This window comes from Telopea speciosissima, chromosome 6 (assembly GCF_018873765.1).
Source record: "Telopea speciosissima isolate NSW1024214 ecotype Mountain lineage chromosome 6, Tspe_v1, whole genome shotgun sequence".
Lineage (NCBI taxonomy): Eukaryota > Viridiplantae > Streptophyta > Magnoliopsida > Proteales > Proteaceae > Telopea > Telopea speciosissima.
The window spans coordinates 54,675,228-54,696,880 of NC_057921.1; the positions used below are offsets into that span (position 1 = coordinate 54,675,228).

At 43.2% G+C, this 21,653-nt stretch overlaps 1 protein-coding gene across 2 annotated transcripts in view; it reads left to right on the forward strand.

Annotated features, from left to right (window-relative positions):
* Positions 1-21,653, forward strand: part of LOC122664096 — a 236,003-nt gene that overhangs the window by 88,933 nt on the left and 125,417 nt on the right. For both annotated transcript variants that reach the window (XM_043859785.1, XM_043859784.1), the window contains exons 30-33: positions 11,209-11,352; positions 11,492-11,773; positions 13,392-14,048; positions 14,167-14,358. In XM_043859785.1, the coding sequence (XP_043715720.1) occupies positions 11,209-11,352; positions 11,492-11,773; positions 13,392-14,048; positions 14,167-14,358 (1,275 nt within the window). The remainder of the gene's footprint in view (positions 1-11,208; positions 11,353-11,491; positions 11,774-13,391; positions 14,049-14,166; positions 14,359-21,653) is intronic.

Sequence of the window (21,653 nt, forward strand, 5' to 3'; positions counted from 1 at the left end):
TGCAAATGAGAAATCCCTCACTGCAGGTCCTGACCAAGACAAATGGAGTTCTTTCAACTCCCTTGTGATATCTTATTTACTCTGCAGCATGACACCACAACTTGCTCGTGTTTATTTGTTGCTTGACACTGCTGCAAAAATTTGAAGGCCGCTCAGGAGACTTACTCTCAGGTTGGGAATGATGCCCAAGTCTATGAGTTTTTTTTTTTTTTGGGTGAATAAAAAATTCATTAACAAAGAAAGAAGGGCCCCCAAAGGGGGAAACTACAAAAGCCCACGGCTAAGAAAAGCTTCAGCTAGAGGGCGCTGAGGCCGAAAAAGAAACATTTGAAAGGCCCCAGGAGACAACAATAAGCTTGTTCCTTGGGGTATCAGTGCAAAGAGGAGGGGCAGACAATAATTTGGAGGAGATTTCAAAGGAAATGGAATCCTAAATCTGTTGAATGGAACGAGATTTGGAGGTCCATTTCCTGATATTCCGCTCCATCCAAATATGGTTAAGTGCAGCACAGAAGGCCATCTTTCCCACAGTGTCACTGATAGAGGATCCACCAAAAGTCATATCCACCCAAACCCATTCTCTATAGAAGTTGAGAATCCTTCTTTGGGCAGGCCAGCACTTGGACAAAATGCCTTTCCAGATGGCCCTGGAGGTAGGACAATCAAAGAAAAGGTGAGCCGAGTCTTTAATATTGCTCCAACAAAGGTAGCAGGCATTAGGGACTTGGATCTGGTGCCTGCGGAGAAAAGCTTGCGTAGGAAGGCAGTCAGTGAAGACTCTCCATGCAGTGAAGCAGTGGCGAGGGATGTGATGCTTGAACTAGAGCAGTTTCCTCCAAATAGCCGTCGAACCTTTGGACCAGATAAGATTCCAAGCTCCCTTGGAAGAGAAAATGTGCGAGCTGTTTGCAGTCCAAGAGACACTGTCTCCCCTAGAAGGCAGTCTTCTTTGGATGCACTGAAGATCATTCCAAATAAGAGCAAGCGACATAGAAGAGGTAGGGGGGAACCCAATCATCCTGGAGGAGAATGTCAGCAACAAGAGCCTGCTTATGGAGACCTATAGCATAGATCATCCTTGGGGTAACAAGGTGGAGCAAGATTCCTTTGGGGTGCCAATTGTCCAACCATAGAGAAGTGGAAAGGCCGTCGCCAATTTGGTTGAGGATGTAGCTTTGGACAAGATGACGAGTCTCAAGAATCTTACGCCAAACCTAAGAAGCATCAGAGGAGACAGAAGCAGTGCAAATAGAGTCTTGGCGGAGAAGGCCCGAGTAAACCCAGTCTACCCAAATGCTCTTCTTCTTTGAGGCTATCTTCTAGATGAGCTTGATGATATCAGCCAAGTTGACATCTTTGATTCTTCTAATGCCCAGACCACCCTCCTTTTTTGGGAGGCACACTGAAGCCCATCTAATGGGGTGGAGAAATCTTGGCGAATCAGTACCTTTCCAAAGGAAAGCAGCTAACAGAGATTCCAAGGACTTGATGGTTGCTTGCAGGAGCCCATAAATACCAGACCAGTAAATGTAAGAAGCCTCTAAGACAGATCTGATAAGGACCAGCCTGCCTGCATAGGAGAGAAGTTTGGCTTTCCATAATTGAAGTCTTTTCTTTATAAGGTCCAACATGGGAGTGCAATGATGAGCAGAGAGCCTGGCAGGGATCAAAGGAAGGCCCAGACACTTGACTGGCAGATGACCTTCATGGAAGCCTGACCTCTCCAGAAACTCTTCTTTGGCTGAGTCTGGAATACCAGCAAAGAAGATAAGAGACTTGGAAGGGTTGATGCGAAGACCCGACATCTCATGAAATTGCTGCAAACAGTGCAAGATACATTCAAGAGAGGCGAGGGAGGCCTTTGAAAATATCATCAAGTCATCGGCAAAGGCAAGGTGGGTAAGCTTTAAAGCTTTGCACTTGGGAATAGGAGCAATGAGCTGCTGGTCAGTACAGGACTGAATTTGCCTAGAGAGGACTTCCATGGCCAAGGTGAACAATTAAGGGGAGAGAGGACATCCCTGACGGATTCCCACAGAAGCTCCAAAATAACCTGCCGGACTGCCATTGATAAGGACCGAGAACTTAGGGGAGGATATGCAGTGATTAATCCAATGAACAAAAGGCATAGGGAACCCCATCATGAGCATAACTTGAGAAATATAATCCCACCTTAGAGAGTTAAAAGCCTTGTGAATGTCAATCTTCAAGATGATCGATGGAGAGTGATTCTTCCTGTCAAACCCTCTGACTATATCATTGCATAAAAGAATATTGTCAGAGATGTTCCTGCCTGGAATAAAAGCTGATTGGTTGTCACTGACCAGTAAATCCACCACACTCTTGAGTCTTTTGGCTAGGATCTTTGCAATAAACTTGTAGAGGATATTGCATAGGGCAATGGGCCTGAAGTCATTCATCAAGGTAGCACCTTCCTTTTTAGGGATAAGGCAAAGGAAAGTGTGATTGACTCCTTTGATTTGACTGGGATAGAAAAAGAAGCTTTCAATGGCTGCAATGAGGTCCACCTTTATGATATCCCAGGTAGCAAGAAAAAATCCCATGCTGAAACCATCCGGCCAGGAGCTCCAGACACCTTTAAGGAGTGAATTGCTTTCAGGATCTCCTCTTCTTTTGGGATGGAGCTCAAGGCATCCAAGTAACTAGGAGGGATAAACTTGTTAAGCAGGTGACTTTGCAGGGGGACATAATCCATCATGGGAGCATTGAAGATATCTTTAAAATGTTGAACAGCCAAGTCCTTTATGTCCTTTACAGTGGTGGCAAGAGAACCATCACAGGCAGTGAGCTGGGTGATGGAGTTTGCATTGACATTGGCCTTAATTGAGCGATGAAAGTGAGCAGAATTTGAATCACCCAAGTCCAGCCATTTGATTCTAGATTTCTGCTTGAGGAAGCTCTCTTCCCTAGAGAGCAAAGTAGAGAGCTCAGCAGTAAGGACTTTCTCAGTTTCAGCAAGGGAGGTATTGTGCATATTAGTCTGCAGCTGAACTTGAATAGTGCCAAGTCTGTCTTTGCAATCAGCAACTTGAAGGGAGATATCACCAAAGGTATTCTTGTTCCAACTCTTGAGGGCCTCCTTGACATTGCGGAGCTTTCTAGAGAAGCAACAAGGGGGGAAGAGAAGGCAAAAACAGGTTTGGACCAAGCCTCCAAAATCAAGGGCAAGAAGGAAGGGTGAGAGGACCACATATCAAAGTACTTGAATAGCTTGGGGCCAAAGGAAGTGTAAGGCTGTATGGCAAGGGCTATAGGGGAATGATCCAAAATATCAGGGCTCTCAAAGGTGGCAAGGGAGGAGGGAATGGTAGTGAGCCAAGCTTCATTAACTAAAACCCTGTCAAGCTTGCAAGAGATGCGATGGATTCCAGCCCTTTTGTTGCTCCAAGATAGGGGGAAACCAGTCCAACAAAGATCATTGACTCCTATATCATCAATACAATCATTGAATTTTTCCATAGCCTCCAAATCAAGCTGGTTACCACCCTGTTTTTCAGAAGAGAATCTGATGACATTGAAGTCACCCCACAAACCCCAAGGGAGAGACCCAATGCTGCTGGCAATGGCGCACAAATCAGTCCAAAGGAGGGACCTCTGGATGGGACAATTGAGAGCATAGATGACAGAAAAGAAGAAGGAAGCATGGCCTCGACAGTCCAAAAAGCAGAGGTGGATGAATTGGGAGGAAGAAGAGAGAAAGGAAATGGAGATTTTGCGAGGATCCCAGAGCACCCAAATACGGCCATTTGGGTGGGAGGAGTAGTTAGAGAGGAAGGACCAACCGGGAGCTAAAGACTTAAGGATTTTATCAGCATTTGGCTCTTTGATGTGGGTTTCGAGGAGACAGCAGAAAGCAGCGTGAGAAGCACGAATCTTGGAGCGGACAGAAGCTTGCTTCGAGGCAGAATTAAGGCCTCGAGTATTCCAAAGGAAGCCGTGGATCGTTGAGAGAGAGGGGGGAGGGGCAACGGTGACTCCAAGAGTCGAGATATGACAGCGGGATCTTGTTTCGCTCCGGTGTCACCGCCTGTAGGAGCTATGGCGAGAAGAGCTCAAGTTCTGGTTGCAGGAAGGCCGTTGGCTAACTCCAGAGGAACCGGGTGAAGAGGATGGGCCAATTGGGTTAAGAGAAAGGTTAGGAGCTGGGTGGAGACCCGACCCGAGAGGGTTAAGAGAACCAGCAGAAGAAAGGAGAATTGGTCTAGGGCCCACCTGGCTCAAGATGGACTGGTCCAGGCCAGGCGAGGCTGCACTCGAGGGGGCCAGAGATTAGGAGGTGGAACTGACAAAAGAAGTGGGGCCCAAGCTTGACTTCTCTAAAAAGCCAGTTGTAGTGTTTATTTCCAAAATACCTTGGAGGCAAGAAGCCCGAGGCAGAGTCGCAGCTACAGCATCCGAAGGGAGCAAAAAGGGGTTTATCCAAAGCTAGCAACGACGGCAGAGTAACAGTCACAGCATTAGTAGAGCTAGAAACGGGAAGTTCAGGAGCAGGATCTTTCGACATCCGGGATCTACTATGTGGCAAGACATCAAAATGGAGCTTTTCGGGGCAAGCATCTAGGGCCGTAGCTTCAGCGTCATCGCCAGACAAAATGGGGTCTGTAGCGTCAACATCATTGGCAGCCAAAAGGCTGAACCTGTTCTGTGCTAGAGGAGCAGTCCTGGGAGCCTATATCGAGGTCATGTTGCCTGCCGCCGGCAGATTTGATGCCGGAAGATGATTCCGAAGACGTGATCTATATCTCCTCCGACCACGAGATCGTTGTCGCTGATGACGAGCAGCCCCCTGTGTAACACTAGCAACCGGAGAAATCCCTTCGACAGAGACACCAGCTGTAGGAGGAGCGTCAGCTGGGGTCACAGCCGGAAGGGAACAGAGACTGGAATCATGTCCAAAGATTTTGCATACAACGTAGTGAGTTGGCTTCCAGTCGTAATTGATTTCTTGCTCGAAAGAGAAATCATCTCCTTGAACGACCTTGATGAAGGTGGGGAGAGCTTCATGCTCAGAGACTTCCACACAGAGCCTAGCAAAAGCCAGCCTGTCTTTGCGCCTGGTCCTCACATCAGTGAATAGGGGCTTTCCCAGAACAGAGCCCAAAGAACTCAGGCCATTCGTGCACTAGTAGTGAAGGGGAAGGCCCGGTAGGGTAATCCAAAGTGGAATCGAAGAAAGGTCCGTGCGTCTGAGCTGCAAATGCCGGTGCCACTGCCTGAGGAATATTGGCTTTTTTCCAACCGGCCAGGGACCTCCTTCTAAGGCACGCACCTTGTCAGAGGCAGAGGAGAATTTGAATAAGAAGAAGCCATTATCTAAAAGAGAGACATCCAGCGAACCCTGAGGTCTCCACTGCTTGGAGAGAGAAGCTTTGACGATCAGGAAAGGAGGCGAGAGCGCAGAAAGTTGCCTACTAAGCTGTTCTCCCAGAGCTTAGCTTCATCATCCAAAACTTCAGAAGGGCAGAGAGCCACCTTAGTTAAGCCAACCAGAGAGGGGGCTACGAAATGGAGGTGAAGACCATCGAACGAGGGAGCAGAAGCAGGATTGAAGAGGGATGTCCAGGGAGCAGAAGGGGAGGTAGGGGCAGGGGGGAAGGACTAGGCGATGGAGAAGGAGGAGCAAGACTGTGAGAAGAGGCCGGCATTGGGCCGAGAGAGACAACAGAGGGGAGGGATAATCAGGCCGGCCAGGATGGCCGACGGGGTCGCAGCATACTTGGAAGGGCTAGTTTCTTCTTGTGTCCCAAGTTTGTGAGTTGCGAAAGAAGTTTATGAGATCAAACAGAAAGGACTCTGCTTGTCCCATTACTACTCCAAGTTGCAAAATCTGTGGCAGGAGTTAGATTTTTATGACACTTTCCAGGCTTCTATCGTTGAAAATGTGATCAAGTTCAAGAAACGGAGGATAAATTCAGGGCGTATGTTTTCTTGCTGGGCTGAATGTAAAGTACGATAAACTCTGTGCCCAGGTTCTAAGCAGGGATCCCTTTCCCACCTTGGAGCAGGCATATTCATTGGTCCAACTGGAGGACAGTCGGCACAATGCCATGATGCCCCCTTCTTCCAAGGAGAGATCAGCTCTTGTTTCTGGTTCTCCTGGGTGCTGAAAGGTAACCCCTCTCGCCCCAATGATCGTTCTGATAAAGATCCTATTAAATGTGATTACTGTTGGAAGGAGAGGCACACCAAGGATTTTTGTTGGAAGCTTCATGGGCATCGTACCGCTACTTATACTAAGGGCTCTGGTCGTGGGAGACCAGCTGCCCATGTTACTGAAACAATGGTACCTGATACTCTTATTGGTACCACTCCTGCCATTGGTCCTCTCGCCAATGCTCCAAATGAACTGCCTAAGCTGCTGCGCCATTTGGTTACCAAGTTGGACTCTAATGCCAGTTTTGCTCCTGCTTTCGCTTCTACTTCTACTTTGGCTACTTTTGACACTCTAGGTATTTCTTTTGCTGATTTATGTCACTTCTTCTGCCAATGGTACCTAATACACCTATTGGTACCATTCCTTTTGCCATTGGTCTTCCCGTCAATGCTCCAAATGAACTGACTAAGCTGCTGCGCCATTTGTTTACCAAGTTGGACTTTAATGCCAGTTTTGCTCCTGCTTCTGCTTCTACTTCTACTTTGGCTACTTTTGACACTCTAGGTATTTCTTGTCTGATTTATGTCACTCTACCATTTCCATTTGTTGGATCCTTGACTCTGGTGCCTCCGACCATATGACTGGTAAGGCTAATCTTTTCTCTACATATTCTCCATGTTTGGTAAGGATAAAGTTCGCATTGCTGATGATTCTCTTTCATCCATTTCTGGGAAGGGGACCCTTGTTCTCCTACCATGTCTTTCAATTCGGTTTTACATGTTACGAATTTTGATACCAATCTTCTCTCCATTAGTCGCCTCACATCTACTCTTAATTGCAGAGTAACTTTTTTTCCCTCTCACTGTTTGTTTTAGGATTTGGTAAGGGGAGAAACGATTGGATCTGGTCAAGCTGATGGAGGTTTTTATTTCCTTGATGTCGCTTCTTCCTCTCTTCGACATGCTCATCCCACTGTTATTGATTCTTCTAGTTCTCCTGAGTTGTTACTTTGGCATCGCCGTTTAGGTCACCATCCTGTGGGCACTCTAGTTAAAACTTTTCCAAATTTATTTTCTGGTTGTAAACTGAAGGATGTTTTTTGTGATGCTTGTGTTTTAGCCAAGCAAACTCGTTCTTTGTATTTTCCTTTAAATTCTAGTACTTCACCTTTTATGTTAATTCATTCTGATGTGTGGGGCCCTGCCCGTTGCTCCTCTTTCTGGTTATAAATGGTTTGTGTCTTTTATTGATTACTACACTCATTGTACTTGGATTTATTTGATGCATCATAAAGTGAGGTTTTTTCTTGTTTTCAAAACTTTCATTCTTTTGTTTAGACCCAGTATGGTGCTCAAATAAAAATTCTCCGCAGTGATAATGGGAGAGAATATTTTGATGGGGCATTTCAGGCATATCTTGCATCCCATAGTATTTTACATCAAACAAGTTGTATTGACACCCCAGCTTAGAATTGGGTAGCTGAACGTTAGAAGCGTCACCTATTAGAGGTTGCTCGTGCCCTTCTTTTTGAAATGAATGTCCCTTCTCATTTTTGGGGTGAAGCGGTTATGAGTACTGCCTATTTAATTAACTGCATGCCTACCCGTGTCCTTGAGTTTCAAACTTCCATTCAGGTCCTTCAAGGCTCCACCACTTTTATTATTCCACCCAAAATTTTTGGTTGTGTGTGTTATGTTCGAAATCATCAACACCCCAGCAAATTGGACCCGCGGGGCTTCAAGTGTATTTTTGTGGGTTACTCTCCTACTCAAGAAGGCTACTGCTGCTACCATCCCCTTTCTCGTAGGATGTTTGTCACCATGGATGTTATCTTTAGTGAAGCTGTCCCTTTTTATGATGTGGCATCTCGTCAAGGGGGTGAGCTGGTTACTGCCGATATGTCTGATATGCCAGATGTACCTGTATCATCTCTTCCCATGTCTTTTGTTCAAGGGGAGTCTTCCACTCCAAAGGAAACTCAGCCTACTGTTATTTCATTTCCTGTTATTCAAACCTACACTCGCCAACACTCTCGTCGTGGGATGCAACTTAACACTACTGCAGCTGCTCTAGATCCAATGGCTCCTCCTACACCGAATTCATCACCTCTAAGTAATATTCCTGATCCATCACCGCCTCCCATTATTTCAGATCCTCCCATTAGTTCTGACCCTTCTTTAGACTTACCTATTGCACATTGCTAAGGGGTTAGAACTTGTACACAACACCCTATTTTACAGGTTGTGTCGTATGAGTCTCTTTCCCTTGTATATTGTGCATTTGTGACTTCCTTTTCCTCTATTTCTATTCCTAAGAACTGGCAGGAGGCTCTTCAAGATCCCAAATGGAAGGCAGCTATGATGGAGGAAATGCATGCCCTTGCAAAAAATGACACTTAGGACTTAGTACCACTTCCTCCCCAGAAAAAACTGTCAGTTGCAAGTGGGTTTTCACTGTCAAACAAAATTCTGATGGTACAGTGGAAAGATACAAAGCCAGATTCATTGCTAGGGGTTTACCCAAACATATGGTCTTGACTATCAGGAGACCTTTGCCCCTGTTGCAAAAATGAACACCATCCGGGTAATCCTATCATGTGTTGTTAATCTTGGTTGGGAGCTGCAACAATTGGATGTGAAGAATGCATTTCTTTATGGGGAGTTAGAAGAAGAAGTTTACCTAGATGTTCCCCTGGGATTTGCTACTGGGGAAACTCATGGGAAGGTTTGCAAGCTCAAACGTGTTTTCTATGGGTTGAAGCAGTCTCCTAGAGCATGGTTTGGTAGATTCCACAGTGCTATGGTGAAGTTTGGATATACCCAGAGTAATGCTGATCTCACCCTCTTCATCAAGAAGTCAGGAACCAAGATTGCCATCCTCATTGTTTATGTGGATGATATAGTTGCCACGGGCAGCAATTTGAAAGAAATTGGAAGCTTGAAACTACTTCTTGGGAAGGAATTTGAGATCAAAGATCTGGGACCCCTACGATATTTTCTGGGCATTGTGGTTGCCCGTTCTTCCAACGAGGTATTTCTATCTCAGAGGAAATACACCCTGGACTTACTATCAAAGACTGAAATGTTAGGGTGCAAGCTAGACGATACCCCTCTTGAAGCCAATGTTCATCTCTCCAGTAAAGCAGGTGACCCTGTAGATGAAGGGAGATATCAGAGATTGGTTGGGAAGTTGATTTACCTTTCCCATACCAGGCCGGATATTGCATTTGCTGTCAACATAGTGAGCCAGTACATGCATGATCCTTATTCCACTCATTGGGATGTTGTGATCCGTATCCTCAGCTATTTAAAGGCTGCTCCAGGCAAAGGGATTTTATTTTCTCCTAATGATCATTTGCGGATGGAAGCTTTTACAGACTCTGATTGGGCTAGTTCTCCTGATGACTGCCGGTCCACTTCTCGCTATTGTACTTTGGTTGGAGGTAATTTGGTGACCTGGCGAAGTAAGAAACAGACTGTTGTCGCCCGTTCTAGTGTTGAGGCTGAATTTTGTGCCATGTCCCATGGCATATGTGAGTTGATGTGGATTCAAAGACTACCGCACGATTTGGCACTTCCTACTTCATTGCCCACTTTATTGTATTGTGACAACAAGTCTGTTATTAGTATTGGCCATAACCCTATCCAGCATGATTGCACCAAGCATGTGGAGATAGATCGTCACTTCATCAAATATAAACTCAAGCAAGGACTGATCTGTATTCCCCTTGTCAAGTCTGGCGACCAGTTGGCTGATATCTTCACTAAGGGGTTGAATAATAAAGTTTTTTGTCCTCTTGTATGCAAGTTGGGCATGTGTGATATCTATGCTCCAACTTGAGGGGGAGTGTTGTAATATGGGATGTGAGGGTAGAATTGTCGTAGGTGTTTTATGTTGTGTTGCCCTAGGGGCATTTTTTTCTTTGTACTCTCATTGCATTTATTATAAATAGACATGTGATTGTGTCTCATTGACACAAGCCACAATTCCCAAAGTTATCAATTCACAATGGAAGTGCTTCATTGTTCTCCTGTGTTGATTTTGACATTTCGGAATTGTCTTTTGTTGGATGAATTTAATTATGCTGTTTACAGAAATATGGATCAAATGACTATGTCATGTGCCGGAAAGAAAATTTCTGTGATTCCCTTAAATGTCTTGCATGTTTTTGTGGTATTTTTGCGTAGTCTCCTCTTCTCCTTTTCTATTCCTTCAGCATATGTTTCTTTGGATTGGGGGATTGGGTTTGATATGTTATCTTCTTAAGGGTTTTATAATTCATTATCAACTTGTTTTTACCTTGAGAGGGTATTGGTCTTTAAGCATGCATCAATTATGCACATCTTATCATTCAATATGTATGGTTAACCCAGTGTTTTTATAACCATAGTTAATCTCATATTGGTGTTTGAACATCAAGGAACACTCAGGTGCTGACCCTATTGTATGCTTTCAGTTTCTTTCATTTCTATTCAAATAACTTAAAACCAAGTAGTTTCTAATAAAAGCTTAGGGGCCAGCCCGGGTCCCAGGTAATATTCGGGTTTAAAAAAAAAAAAAAAAAAAAAAAAAAAAAAAAAAAAAAACTTAAAATCAAGTAACCTATAAATTTGAGAGGTTGAACATGATGCTCAAATTGTGTGAACATATCTTTTCAACAAGTTTCCCAAAGAAATTAACACTAATTCATATGTTGGACATCTAAAATTGCTTTTTTTTCTTTAGTATTAGCAGGTTGGAAAGTTGTCTTTGTCGAAAAGTCAACTTATTGTAATAAAAACTATGAAGGTTGTTTTCACTTGGTGTCATTACAACTTCATTGTAATTATGAACTTTTTCAACTGTATGAAAACTTGAGTGGATTCCAGTGATCCCAAATTGATTCCATTCCTAAGTCTCCCTAGTCGATGATTCACACTGAGTTAGGTGAACTGTGTGAATGATTTGTGAAATGCTAGCCAATTTCTCTGCTCCTTTTCTGTTTCAATTTTCCTTGATATAATTTCCACTGTGAACTAAGAATTTCATACTACTTTTATGTCAACTTTGTGTGACTGAATTGTGATGTTATCTACCACACCAATATCATGCAGGTTGAGAATGTCAATTTAACTGTTGGTAGTGGAAAAGAATCTGGTGAAAGCATAATTCAAGATGTCAAGGGGTTTTCAGTAATTATTAGGAGGTCACTTAGGGATTTGCTGCATCAAACCCCGAACACAGAGGTTACAATCAAGGTAATCTAGGGTTGGTTGGTGAGATTATAACTGCTTGTGAGTTTTCTTGATTGTTAAATGGATTTTAAAAATTTAATGGAGAACATTATGCCTTGGAGCTGTAATTTCACTTCTGGCCATTTTATCTCTTCACCTCCAGATAGATGAGCTGAAGGCTGCTTTATCCAACAAAGAGTACCAGATAATTACAGAATGTGCAGTATCTAATTTGTCCGAGACTCCAAATACTGTTCCACCACTGGAACAGTGCCTTGAGGCAGATGAGGTGGCAGAACCTCTTGTTCCTGTAGCTTCCATTGTTGAATTCGAAATGCAAGAGAGAGAATCATGGGTTTCCATGAAAGTTTCGGTTGCCATTAATTTGGTTGAATTATGCCTGCATTCTGGAGTATCAAGGGATTCTGTTCTGGCCACATTGCAGGTATTTGATTCTTTCTTGTAGGTTTGGCTGAACAAAGCTCCAGTATCCATTCTCTCTTTTAAAAGGTTTCTGATTGAAGTTTTAGTAAAACTCTTATGGCATTATTTTTGTTTTTTTTTTCCACATAGTTTTATGCACATCTTCTCCACATCATAATCAAAGAGGTTTTTATGTTAAACTATGATAAATGATGTTACAAAAACATGGTAACAGCATTCCATAAAATCGTCCAAAAACAAACTAAAGAGCAACTGTCTCTTTGAATTCTTTCAATGCATATTCCAATCCAAAAGTGGTGATCCAACATCCTAACATATCCTAGGATTAGGTCAATGGTATTGTCACTAATTCGTCTAATCCTTTCTTCCAAAAGACCTCAACATGCAACAATAGTCAATATTTTTGGTTTCAACCAAGGTTTTGACCTCGGTCGAAACTGTAAATTTTGGATTTTGGTTGAAATCTGGTACATTTCAGCTGCATGTTTTGTTTGGGCATTTTGGTGGTTAAATGGTCATATTTTGGCTCGGAACTTCAGGAAAACCTTAATTAAGCATCTCTAAACATATTGGATCCTTTATATTAAAAAAAAAAAACCCAAAATAGTAGTTTGATTTTGGACCCTAGGTTGCAAGTGTATGCTGTACCCTGTGTACTTCGTCTAATGTATCCTATTCTACACATAATTTAGTATTAAAATACACAAAATTCAATTAAAACAATTAAAATATATATTTATAATGAAGAAACCATTTAATAGTCCTCAGCACCTTAACATGAAGCCCTTTCCTTGGCTTTGTAACTGCCGGTGCATTGCTATATTCACAAAATGACTGCATGAATAAGTCTTTAATTTCAGATGATGCAATTGATAATTATATAATTAACATAACTTGGAATTCAGAATAACTGAAGGCAATGACAAACACAAGTAGCTGGAGCCTGGAGACAAATATGGTTATTCGGTATCCACGTTGCTTTAACAAGAATAACAAAAGTTATTTTCCAATATATAAACTGAACCTACTTTATCTGTATCCTTTATTTCGTATAATAAATTATAATTCTTGACCATGACAATTTTCTCCAGGTAAAAATTGTGAATAAAATTGATTGCTACCCCCCCCCCCCCCAAAAAAAGTCTGCATTTGTTGCTGTCATCACAATTAACATTTTAAAAATCTTATATTGAAAAAATGCAAGGCTAGAAACCCGACTCAATCAACTCATCAGCTAGAGAAAGCACACGTCCTCCAAGTAAACGAAAATTCTTGCTTGGCACATAAAGCTCTAACTCTCTTAATGAGGTGGATATATCTCTGAGCTGGTCCTGCCCCTACACTGACCCTTCTTTATAAAGTGTGCTAAGTTTAAAGCCCAACACTGGTCTATTTTATTTTTATTATATTCACCTATCAGAGGAGGGTTTGGGAAAACAGACATTTATTTTAATCAAGAGTGCTGACAATACTTTTATGTTTTTCCAATTGCTGATGAGATAGGTTGTGAAACTTGTAAAGAAATTGGCTGCTTATCATTGTATTTGGAATTCTGTTGTCAAATATTTTCATGTGTGGATATGTGGCATTTTAGTTTATTACTATCTTCTTGCTAACAGGCAAGTGGTGCGTGGCTTCTTTATAAGTCTAATACTCTTGACGAGGGCTTTCTTTCAGCAACACTTAAGGGTTTCAGTGTCATTGATGATCGTGAGGGAACAGAGCAAGAATTTAGACTGGCAATAAGAAAACCCAAGAGTATTGGGTATAGTCCCCTTCACTATGTCACTGATGATGGTAATGAACAACTGGTCAATGCAGATAAAAACGTCTTGAAAGAAAACATTGTAAACCCAGTACCTACAATGCTTATTCTTGATGCTAAGTTTAGCCAGTCAACAACCACTGTATCATTATGCATTCAAAGGCCACAATTGTTAGTTGCACTTGATTTTCTACTTGCTGTTGTTGAGTTCTTTGTACCATCAGTTCGCAATATGCTCTCAAATCAAGAAGATGAGAACCCTCTCAATATGGTTGATGCAATTATTTTGGATCAACCGACTTATAATCAGCCGTCTTTTGATTTCTCACTCTCACCTCAGAGACCTCTTATTGTTGATGATGAAAGATTTGACCATTTTATTTATGATGGTAAAGGTGGAAACTTATACTTACAGAACAGCCGTGGTCTCAATCTCTCTTGTCTTAGCACAGAAGCGATAATCTATGTGGGAGATGGAAAAAGGTTGCAATTTAAAAATGTCTTTATTAAGGTACAATTTGTCCCCCAAATATTGGTCTTTTCAGCATCTCTAGCTTTCTTGGTCAAATATTAAAATTATCAGTGGCAAAGAACTTAGTCAGTGATCTGCTTGCATACTTTTGGTGCAGAATGGGCGGTATTTGGATTCTTGTATTGTATTGGGGGCTAACAGTAGCTATTCAGCTTCTGAAGATGATCATGTATTCTTGGAGAGTCTGAATGATGGTCCTCACTGTAACTCTTCAGAGGAAAGGACTAACAGTGTACCAACAAAAAATATTGCAGCTGATAGTTCTACCGAGTTAATTATTGAGCTGCAGGTCAAGTACTGTCTTTTTCTCTTTAGTGGATTAGCCGATATTGAATTAATGATTTGGATTAATGTTCTGCTTAATTCCAGTATTATTTTGTTTTACTCGAAGGGTTTCATCTAAGTGGCATGCTCATGCATCGTCTTTCAAAGAATGTGAATTGTTAAAGGTTTCACGATAGGGGGAATGTCCATATCGTGTTTTCTTTGCTTTGTTTTGGTTGATTATAAATAAGATATAGACCAGGATAGAACATAGACTGAATCGATGGTGGGTTCAGCAAATCCTCTCTCTCTTCTACTTTGCAGGTGCTGGTTCCAGGTTCTGGGTTTGTCACATGGTATCAGAGCTGTAACCAGTACCTGATTCTCCTTGATAGCCGTTTTGAGAGTTGTTTTAGAATTTTGGTTTGAGGTGTGTGAAACCCTAGTTGATAGAAGAACTAGAGTTTCTTATGGGTTTCATTGAAGATTGATGTATGATGAATCATACCTGGTATCGTCGAAGTTCTGCTACAGCGAAATTTTCAGAAGGTGAAAACCAAATCTGCTGATTTGCTACAGCGAAAGGTTGTCTGATTTGCTGATTTGCTACTGTTTGACCTCTTCACCACCATTTACGCCTCAAACATTGCCCAAGACAGACTCATCCTTTGGGAAGATCTTTGCCGCATTGCTCTCCAGGTTGGATCTCTTCCATGGGCTATGGAAGGGGGCAATTGTTTTTTGGACCCTTAGGTGGATGCCTTTAATGAATGTTTGGAGGATACTGGGATGAATGACTTGAGATGGTCAGGTCAAAGATTTTCTTGGCACAACAAAAGAGTGGGTCTTGCCCGGATTGCTTGTAAACTGGTTCGTGTTCTGGTAAGCTTGGCTCAGTACCTTCCCCTCCTCCCATGCCTCTTTTGGAACCTACTGTATCTCTCTGATGATTGTCTCATTTCCTTCCACATAAAACCTTGTCTCTTTTGGCCCCAACCCTTGAAGTTTTTTGACATGTGGATTACTCACCCCTCTTTCCTTGATACTGTGACCGCAGCCTGGACAAACCAATCTCCCTCCATCTCCCCCCTTCCCTCCTTCGCCATGAAACTCCGAAATGTTAAAATTGCCCTCAAAAGGTGGAATGCCTCTAATTTTCTCAACATCTCCTCTCTTGTCTCTGACTGCAAAGCAAAGCTAGCTGATATCCAATCCCGTCTCCAATCCAATTTCCATAATCCTCTGCTTGCTGAAGAGGAAAAATCTACTTCACTTCATCTCCAAGACCTCTTGTCCCAAGAAGGAAGCCTTCTCCGCCAAAAATCCTGCATTAAATGGCTTGAACTTGGTGATTCAAACACAGCCTATTTCTATCGATCCCTCAGAGACAGAACCAACTTCAATTCCATCATTTCCTTGGACTCCCCAAATGGCCCCCTCACTGCTGTTGTGGACGTCAAATCTGTGGCTGTAACCCTTTTTGAGCAGCTCTTTTCTCCCTCCCTCCCCTCCCCTCTCCCATTTCTGATGGTCTCCTCTCCAAAGTCATCCCTCCCTCCCTTCTCCCATCCCTCCAGTCCATCCCTTCTGAATCCGAAATCCACTCAGCCATTCTTTCTCATAAGGCAAACTGTGCTCCTGGTCCTGATGGATTTAGTATGGAATTCTTCACAGCTTGCTGGGACATTTTTAAATATAACCTTAAAAAAGGCATCCAAAGCTTTTTTTCTTAACCGTTCCCAAGTTCATTGAATTAATAATACCTTCCTTTGTCTCATCCCTTAAGGAGAGGGTGCCTCCTCCATGTCTGACTTTTGCCCTATTTCCCTTTGCAATCTTCTTTACAAGTTCATTGCTAAAATCTTGGCAAACTGTCTCAAGTTGGTTGTAGACTCTTTAGTCAGTGAAAGTCAGTCAAATTTTGTCCGTAGCAGATGCATTTCAGATAACATTCTCCTTTGCCATGAGATAGTCAGAGGTTTTGGTAGAAAAAACCAATCTCTCTTGGCCCTTCTGAAAGTGGACATTCACAAGGATTTTGACTCCTTACGTTGGGATTTTATTGTGGATGTCCTGAACAAAAGATGCCCCCCCCCCAATCTGGGTCTACCACTGCATCTCCTCGCCTCACTTCTGTGTCCTTGTCAAGGTAGTCAAGCGGGTTATTTTTCATCTACCACTAGCATCCGTCTAGGGTGCCCCCTCTCCCCTTACCTTTTTACCCTTGTCCTCGAGGTCCTCTCCAAATGCATCCAATCCTGCACTGACTAGAAGCTCATTACCCCCATCCCAAAATGCGAAGCCCTAAACCTCGCTCACCTAGCATTTGCTGATGATCTCATGCTCTTCTTCAAAGCAGACCCCATCTCTGTCCAATCCATTTTTTGTTTTGGTTGAATAAGTAATTTAATTCATTACCAAAGGAAAAGAAAAATTGGGGGGGGGGGGAGACAGAGCGTAGAAGGGCACAAGGCCACAAATGAATTACAAGGCCAACTGGAAGAAGGCTATGCCTGTAAAATCCAAAGCCCAATGGGCAAAATCCAGAAAGGAAGCCCAAGAAGCACAAAAGCTCACAAGAGCTTAGAAGCCCAATAGAAAGAAAAGGGCAGCCTAGTCATTTCCAGGTAGAGAACCACAAACCCTAAACTAACTTTCTCATCTCATCTTGGACCTGCCACCGAGATGAAAACGGAGCATCACCGGAGCCAAACAACCAGCCGCTATAGAGGGGCGCTGGCCAAGCGGAGGACCACAGCCAAGCTTGAAGCAAGCCAAGCGAAGGTGAAAGCCACGTCGGAGAGGCACCGGCCTTACGGTGGGCAACGGCGAAACGGTTTTTAGCCGAGCATAGGTTGCAGATGGCAGACTATGCAGCTAGTAGAAGCACGGCGTTAGCCGAGCGAGCCAGGCAGATCAGACAGAAGACTGACCGAGAAGAGCTTGCGGCCAAGCAACAGCAGTCCAAGAGGCTGGCGATGAGCGACGACTGAGAGTTCTGGTGATGAAGAACATCTGGCGAGAGAGAGAAAGCAAGTTGGGCTATAGGCGAAGAGACAAGTCATCAAACTAAGTGAAGAAGGTAACCAGCAGGGGAGGTGACCCAGCAAAGAGCAGTTGATGGAGACGAAAGCCCACAAAGCATCGGGACCAGGAGAGACCCCAATGAGCCTGGAAACAGACCTAGCGGGAGGGTAACTTGCAGGTCGGCAACCCAGGCAAGACACACGTCGACGATACAATAACCTGAATGGGCTGTCGACAAGCAGGACTGCAGTCAAGCAAGGGTGATGACTACTAGCACTTCGCGGGTTCGAACGAGGAGACCAAGCTCAAAATCCCAAAGAAGAAGGGAAGAAAAAGGAGGAGGAAGAAAGGAAAGGAGAGGAGTTGAGGAAGAAGGGGAAAGGAGGAAGAAAGGAAGGGCGAGAGGGGGGGAGGAGAAAGAGAGAAGGAGAAGGGCCGGGCTGCTCCTCAGTGTCGTCGTAGGGTTTTCTCTTTTGTCTTTAGGTTTTTTGGGGAGCAAGGAGGAACTATAGGAAGCCCACAATAAATTAGTCAAAGTTACTCTTCAGCGACGTATTTTATTTTTCAATCCAATATTTATTGCTTTAACCACTTTGAGTCTATGTCTGGTTTTCGTGCGAACCTCTCAAAGTCCCTCCTTTTCATTTCTGGTATCTCTGAGGACCTCAAAGCCACCCTTTTGGCCTTTTACAGATCTCTGGATTTTCCCTTGACTCACTTACAGTCAAATATAGTTAGATTTTAGGTTTAGGAGGTAAGAAGATAGAAGGAAGAAGTTGGAGGAAGAAAATAGCAAGAGAAGAGAGAGAAGAGAAAAGAGAATATTTGGGTTGTAATCGATTGTGTTGGAGAGGCTTCTCCATACACCTATATTAATTCAATCATAACAAATAGGAAATTATATCCACCTCCCTAAAGGAGGTACAAGGGAAATAAAGAAGAAAAACACAATTACATAATAAGGCAACTAGTAATGGGACTAGTTCCTAAACTACCCCTATTACATGACTTCTAACACTCCCCCTCAAGCTGGAGAATATATATCATGCATTCCCAGCTTGCTTAGGAAAGAACTAAACTGAGGAGAGCCAAGAGCCTTGGTGAAGATATCTGCCAACTGATCACTAGTCTTCACAAAAGGAGTACAAATATAGCCAGAGTCTATCTTCTCCTTGGTGAAATGCCTATCAACCTCAATGTGCTTAGTCCGGTCATGTTGAACAGGGTTGTGAGCAATACTGATGGCAGCCTTGTTGTCACAGTACAGTCTCATGGGTCCTTCAGTGTCAAGTCCCAGTTCCTGAACAAGTCTTTTTAGCCAGATGAGCTCACACACTCCATGTGCCATAGCTCTAAATTCTGCCTCGACACTAGATCTGGCCACAACATGCTGTTTCTTACTCCTCCATGTGACTAAGTTACCTCCCACAAAGGTACAATAGCCGGAGGTAGATCTCCTGTCTGTAATGGAACCAACCCAATCGGCATCCTTGAAACCTTCCACTCTCAAGTGGTTGTGCTTTGCATACAACAGTCCTTTCCTTGGAGAGGACTTCAAATACCTTAGAATGCGATACACAACATCCAAATGGCCACTCTTGGGAGCATGCATGAATTGGCTGGCAACTCCCACTGCATAAGAGATATCTGGCCGAGTCATAGAGAGATAGATAAGCTTCCCTACTAGCCTTTGATACTTCCCCGCATCAACAAGAGAAAGACCACAGTCCTCTCCTAGTTTGTGATTCTGCTCAATAGGAGAGTTTGCTGGTTTGCAGCCTAACATCCCTGTCTCTGTCAACAAGTCAAGAATAAACCTCCTCTGACATATGTTGATTCCTTTCTTGGTCCTTGATACTTCTATTCCTAAGAAGTACTTTAAGGGACCCAGATCTTTGATCTCAAATTGCTGTGCCAAGTAGCTCTTCAATTTAGCTATCTCAGCTGTATCATCTCCTGTGACCACGATATCGTCAACATAGACGATGAGAGCTGTGATAGTACCATTACTCCGCTTGGTAAAGAGAGTATGATCAGCTTGGCTCTGGGAATATCCATTCTTCAGAATAGCCTGACAAACTTGTTTTTGGCTCTGTTGTCCATCATATTTGGATGGAGAGGAATCTTAGGAGATGGACTTCCAAATCTAGATCTTTCGACTTGATTTGGAAAGACATCTCCTTCGAAGTTTCCTCTAAGATCAGCACTATACCTCACCATTCCTTCATGGATACCCCAAGGAACAGGCACATTGTTGTTACCTGGGGTTTGGATAGTAGTTTGTTGCGGTCCCCTTCTAGCTTAAGGAGGACTTGACTCTGGTTCTCCCCTTTTCTCCCCCCCCCTTTTTTTCCCTTGTACATTCCCTCTCCTTTTCTCCTTCTAGCCCCCCCCCTCCTGGGGTTTGGTAATATATACTTATTCACCCAAAAAAAAAAAACCATGCCTTTGGTGACTGTTTGAGACCATATAGAGCCTTCTTAAGGAGGCACACTTTCCCTTAAGCTGAAGGCATCTTGAAGCCTGGTGGAGTTTGCCTGTACACTTCCTCTTCCAAATCACAATGAAGGAAGGTATTCTTCACATCCAACTGATATAAAGGCCAATCGCTATTGGCAGCCAAAGATAAAAGAACTCTTACTGAGTTATGCTTAGCCACAGGGGCAAATGTCTCCTGGTAGTCAATTCCATAGACTTGACTGTACCCCTTGGCCACCAACCTTGCTTTGTATCTCTCAATACTGCCATCAGATTTATACTTGGTTGTGTAGACCCATCTGCATCCAACTGGGACACGTCACTTGGGAAGGTCTACAAGTTGTCAAGTACCATTCTTCTCAAGTGCCATCATCTCCTCAAACATGGCTTGTCTCCACTTTGGGTCAGACATAGCATCAATGACATTCTTGGGAATGGAAGTAGTAGAGAGAGCAGTAATAAAGGCGAGGCCTGTAGGAGAAATTGCATCATAGGAAACAAACTGGGATATAGGATTAGTACAAGTTCTTTTCCCTTTCCTAATAGCAATAGGAAGGTCCAAATCAGATGGAGGAGAAGAAATGTCACCTGATTGAGAAGAATGAATCTCAGGATGTGGATCTGGATCTGAAGAGGACTCTTGGTAGTATGCAAGCCTTCACCTTTTTTGTATGTAATGTGGTAATCCTTCTCCTTACCAGAACCACTTTCAACAACCAAATCTGTATTCCCCCCTGGTGGTTGGTCATCAACCTCAACCACATCTACAGTCCTGTGTTTTCCAATGTCAAGCATAAAAGGAGATGTAGGTAGAGGAGAAAGAAAGAAATCATCAGTAGCCTGTTCACTCCCACAATTCTCCCCCTGAAGAGGATGCTGAGAAGGGACAAAGAAAGGGACTGACTCAAGAAAGGTAACATCCTTGGAAATGATACATCAGCGGGAAGAAGGATGATAACACTTGTACCCCTTGGTAGTAGAAGAGTACCCAAGGAAGAGACACTTGAGAGCTTTGTGGTCAAGTTTAGTGCGGGCAGATTTGTTAACATGCACATAACTAACACAGCCAAAGACTCTAGGAGGAAGAGAAAAAGCAGAGGTCTTGGGAGATAAGATGTCCAAGGGAGATTTGAAAGTAAGAAGCTTGGTAGGCATACGATTGATGAGAAAGGAGGCAGTGAGAAGAGCTGTGGACCAGAAGGTCTTGGGGACATGCATGCCAAACAATAGACTACGGGTGACCTCCAGTAGATGGCGATTTTTCCTCTCAGCAACCCCATTTTGTTGGGGTGTGTCAACACACGCTAGCTGATGGATAATGCCATGAGTAGTAAAGAAGGTTTGAAGGCTACCAAACATGTACTCTGCCCCTTTATCAGATCGCACAATTTTGATGCGGGTCTCAAATTGAGTAAGGATGATTTGGTAAAAATTGTGAAAGGCATCATAAACATCACTCTTATGCTCAGTCCATGTGGCACGGGAAAAATCATCAATAAATGACACAAAGTAACGAAAGCCAAATAAAGAAGTAGGGGAAGGACCCCAAACATCAGTATGCACAATATGAAAAGGAGCAACAATTCTATTACCATGATAAGGATATGAAGACTGACAATGTTTGGCAAACATACATGGTTCACATTGAAAAACATGAGAAGAGGCAATAGAAGAAAATAAGTGAGGCAATTGTTTCCTCATTACAGCAAAAGATGGATGGCCAAGACGACGATGCCATAACATAACAGAATCCACAGAACTACTATCATTACGTCCACACACATAGGAATGAGCTATGGGCAAAAACGGATAAAA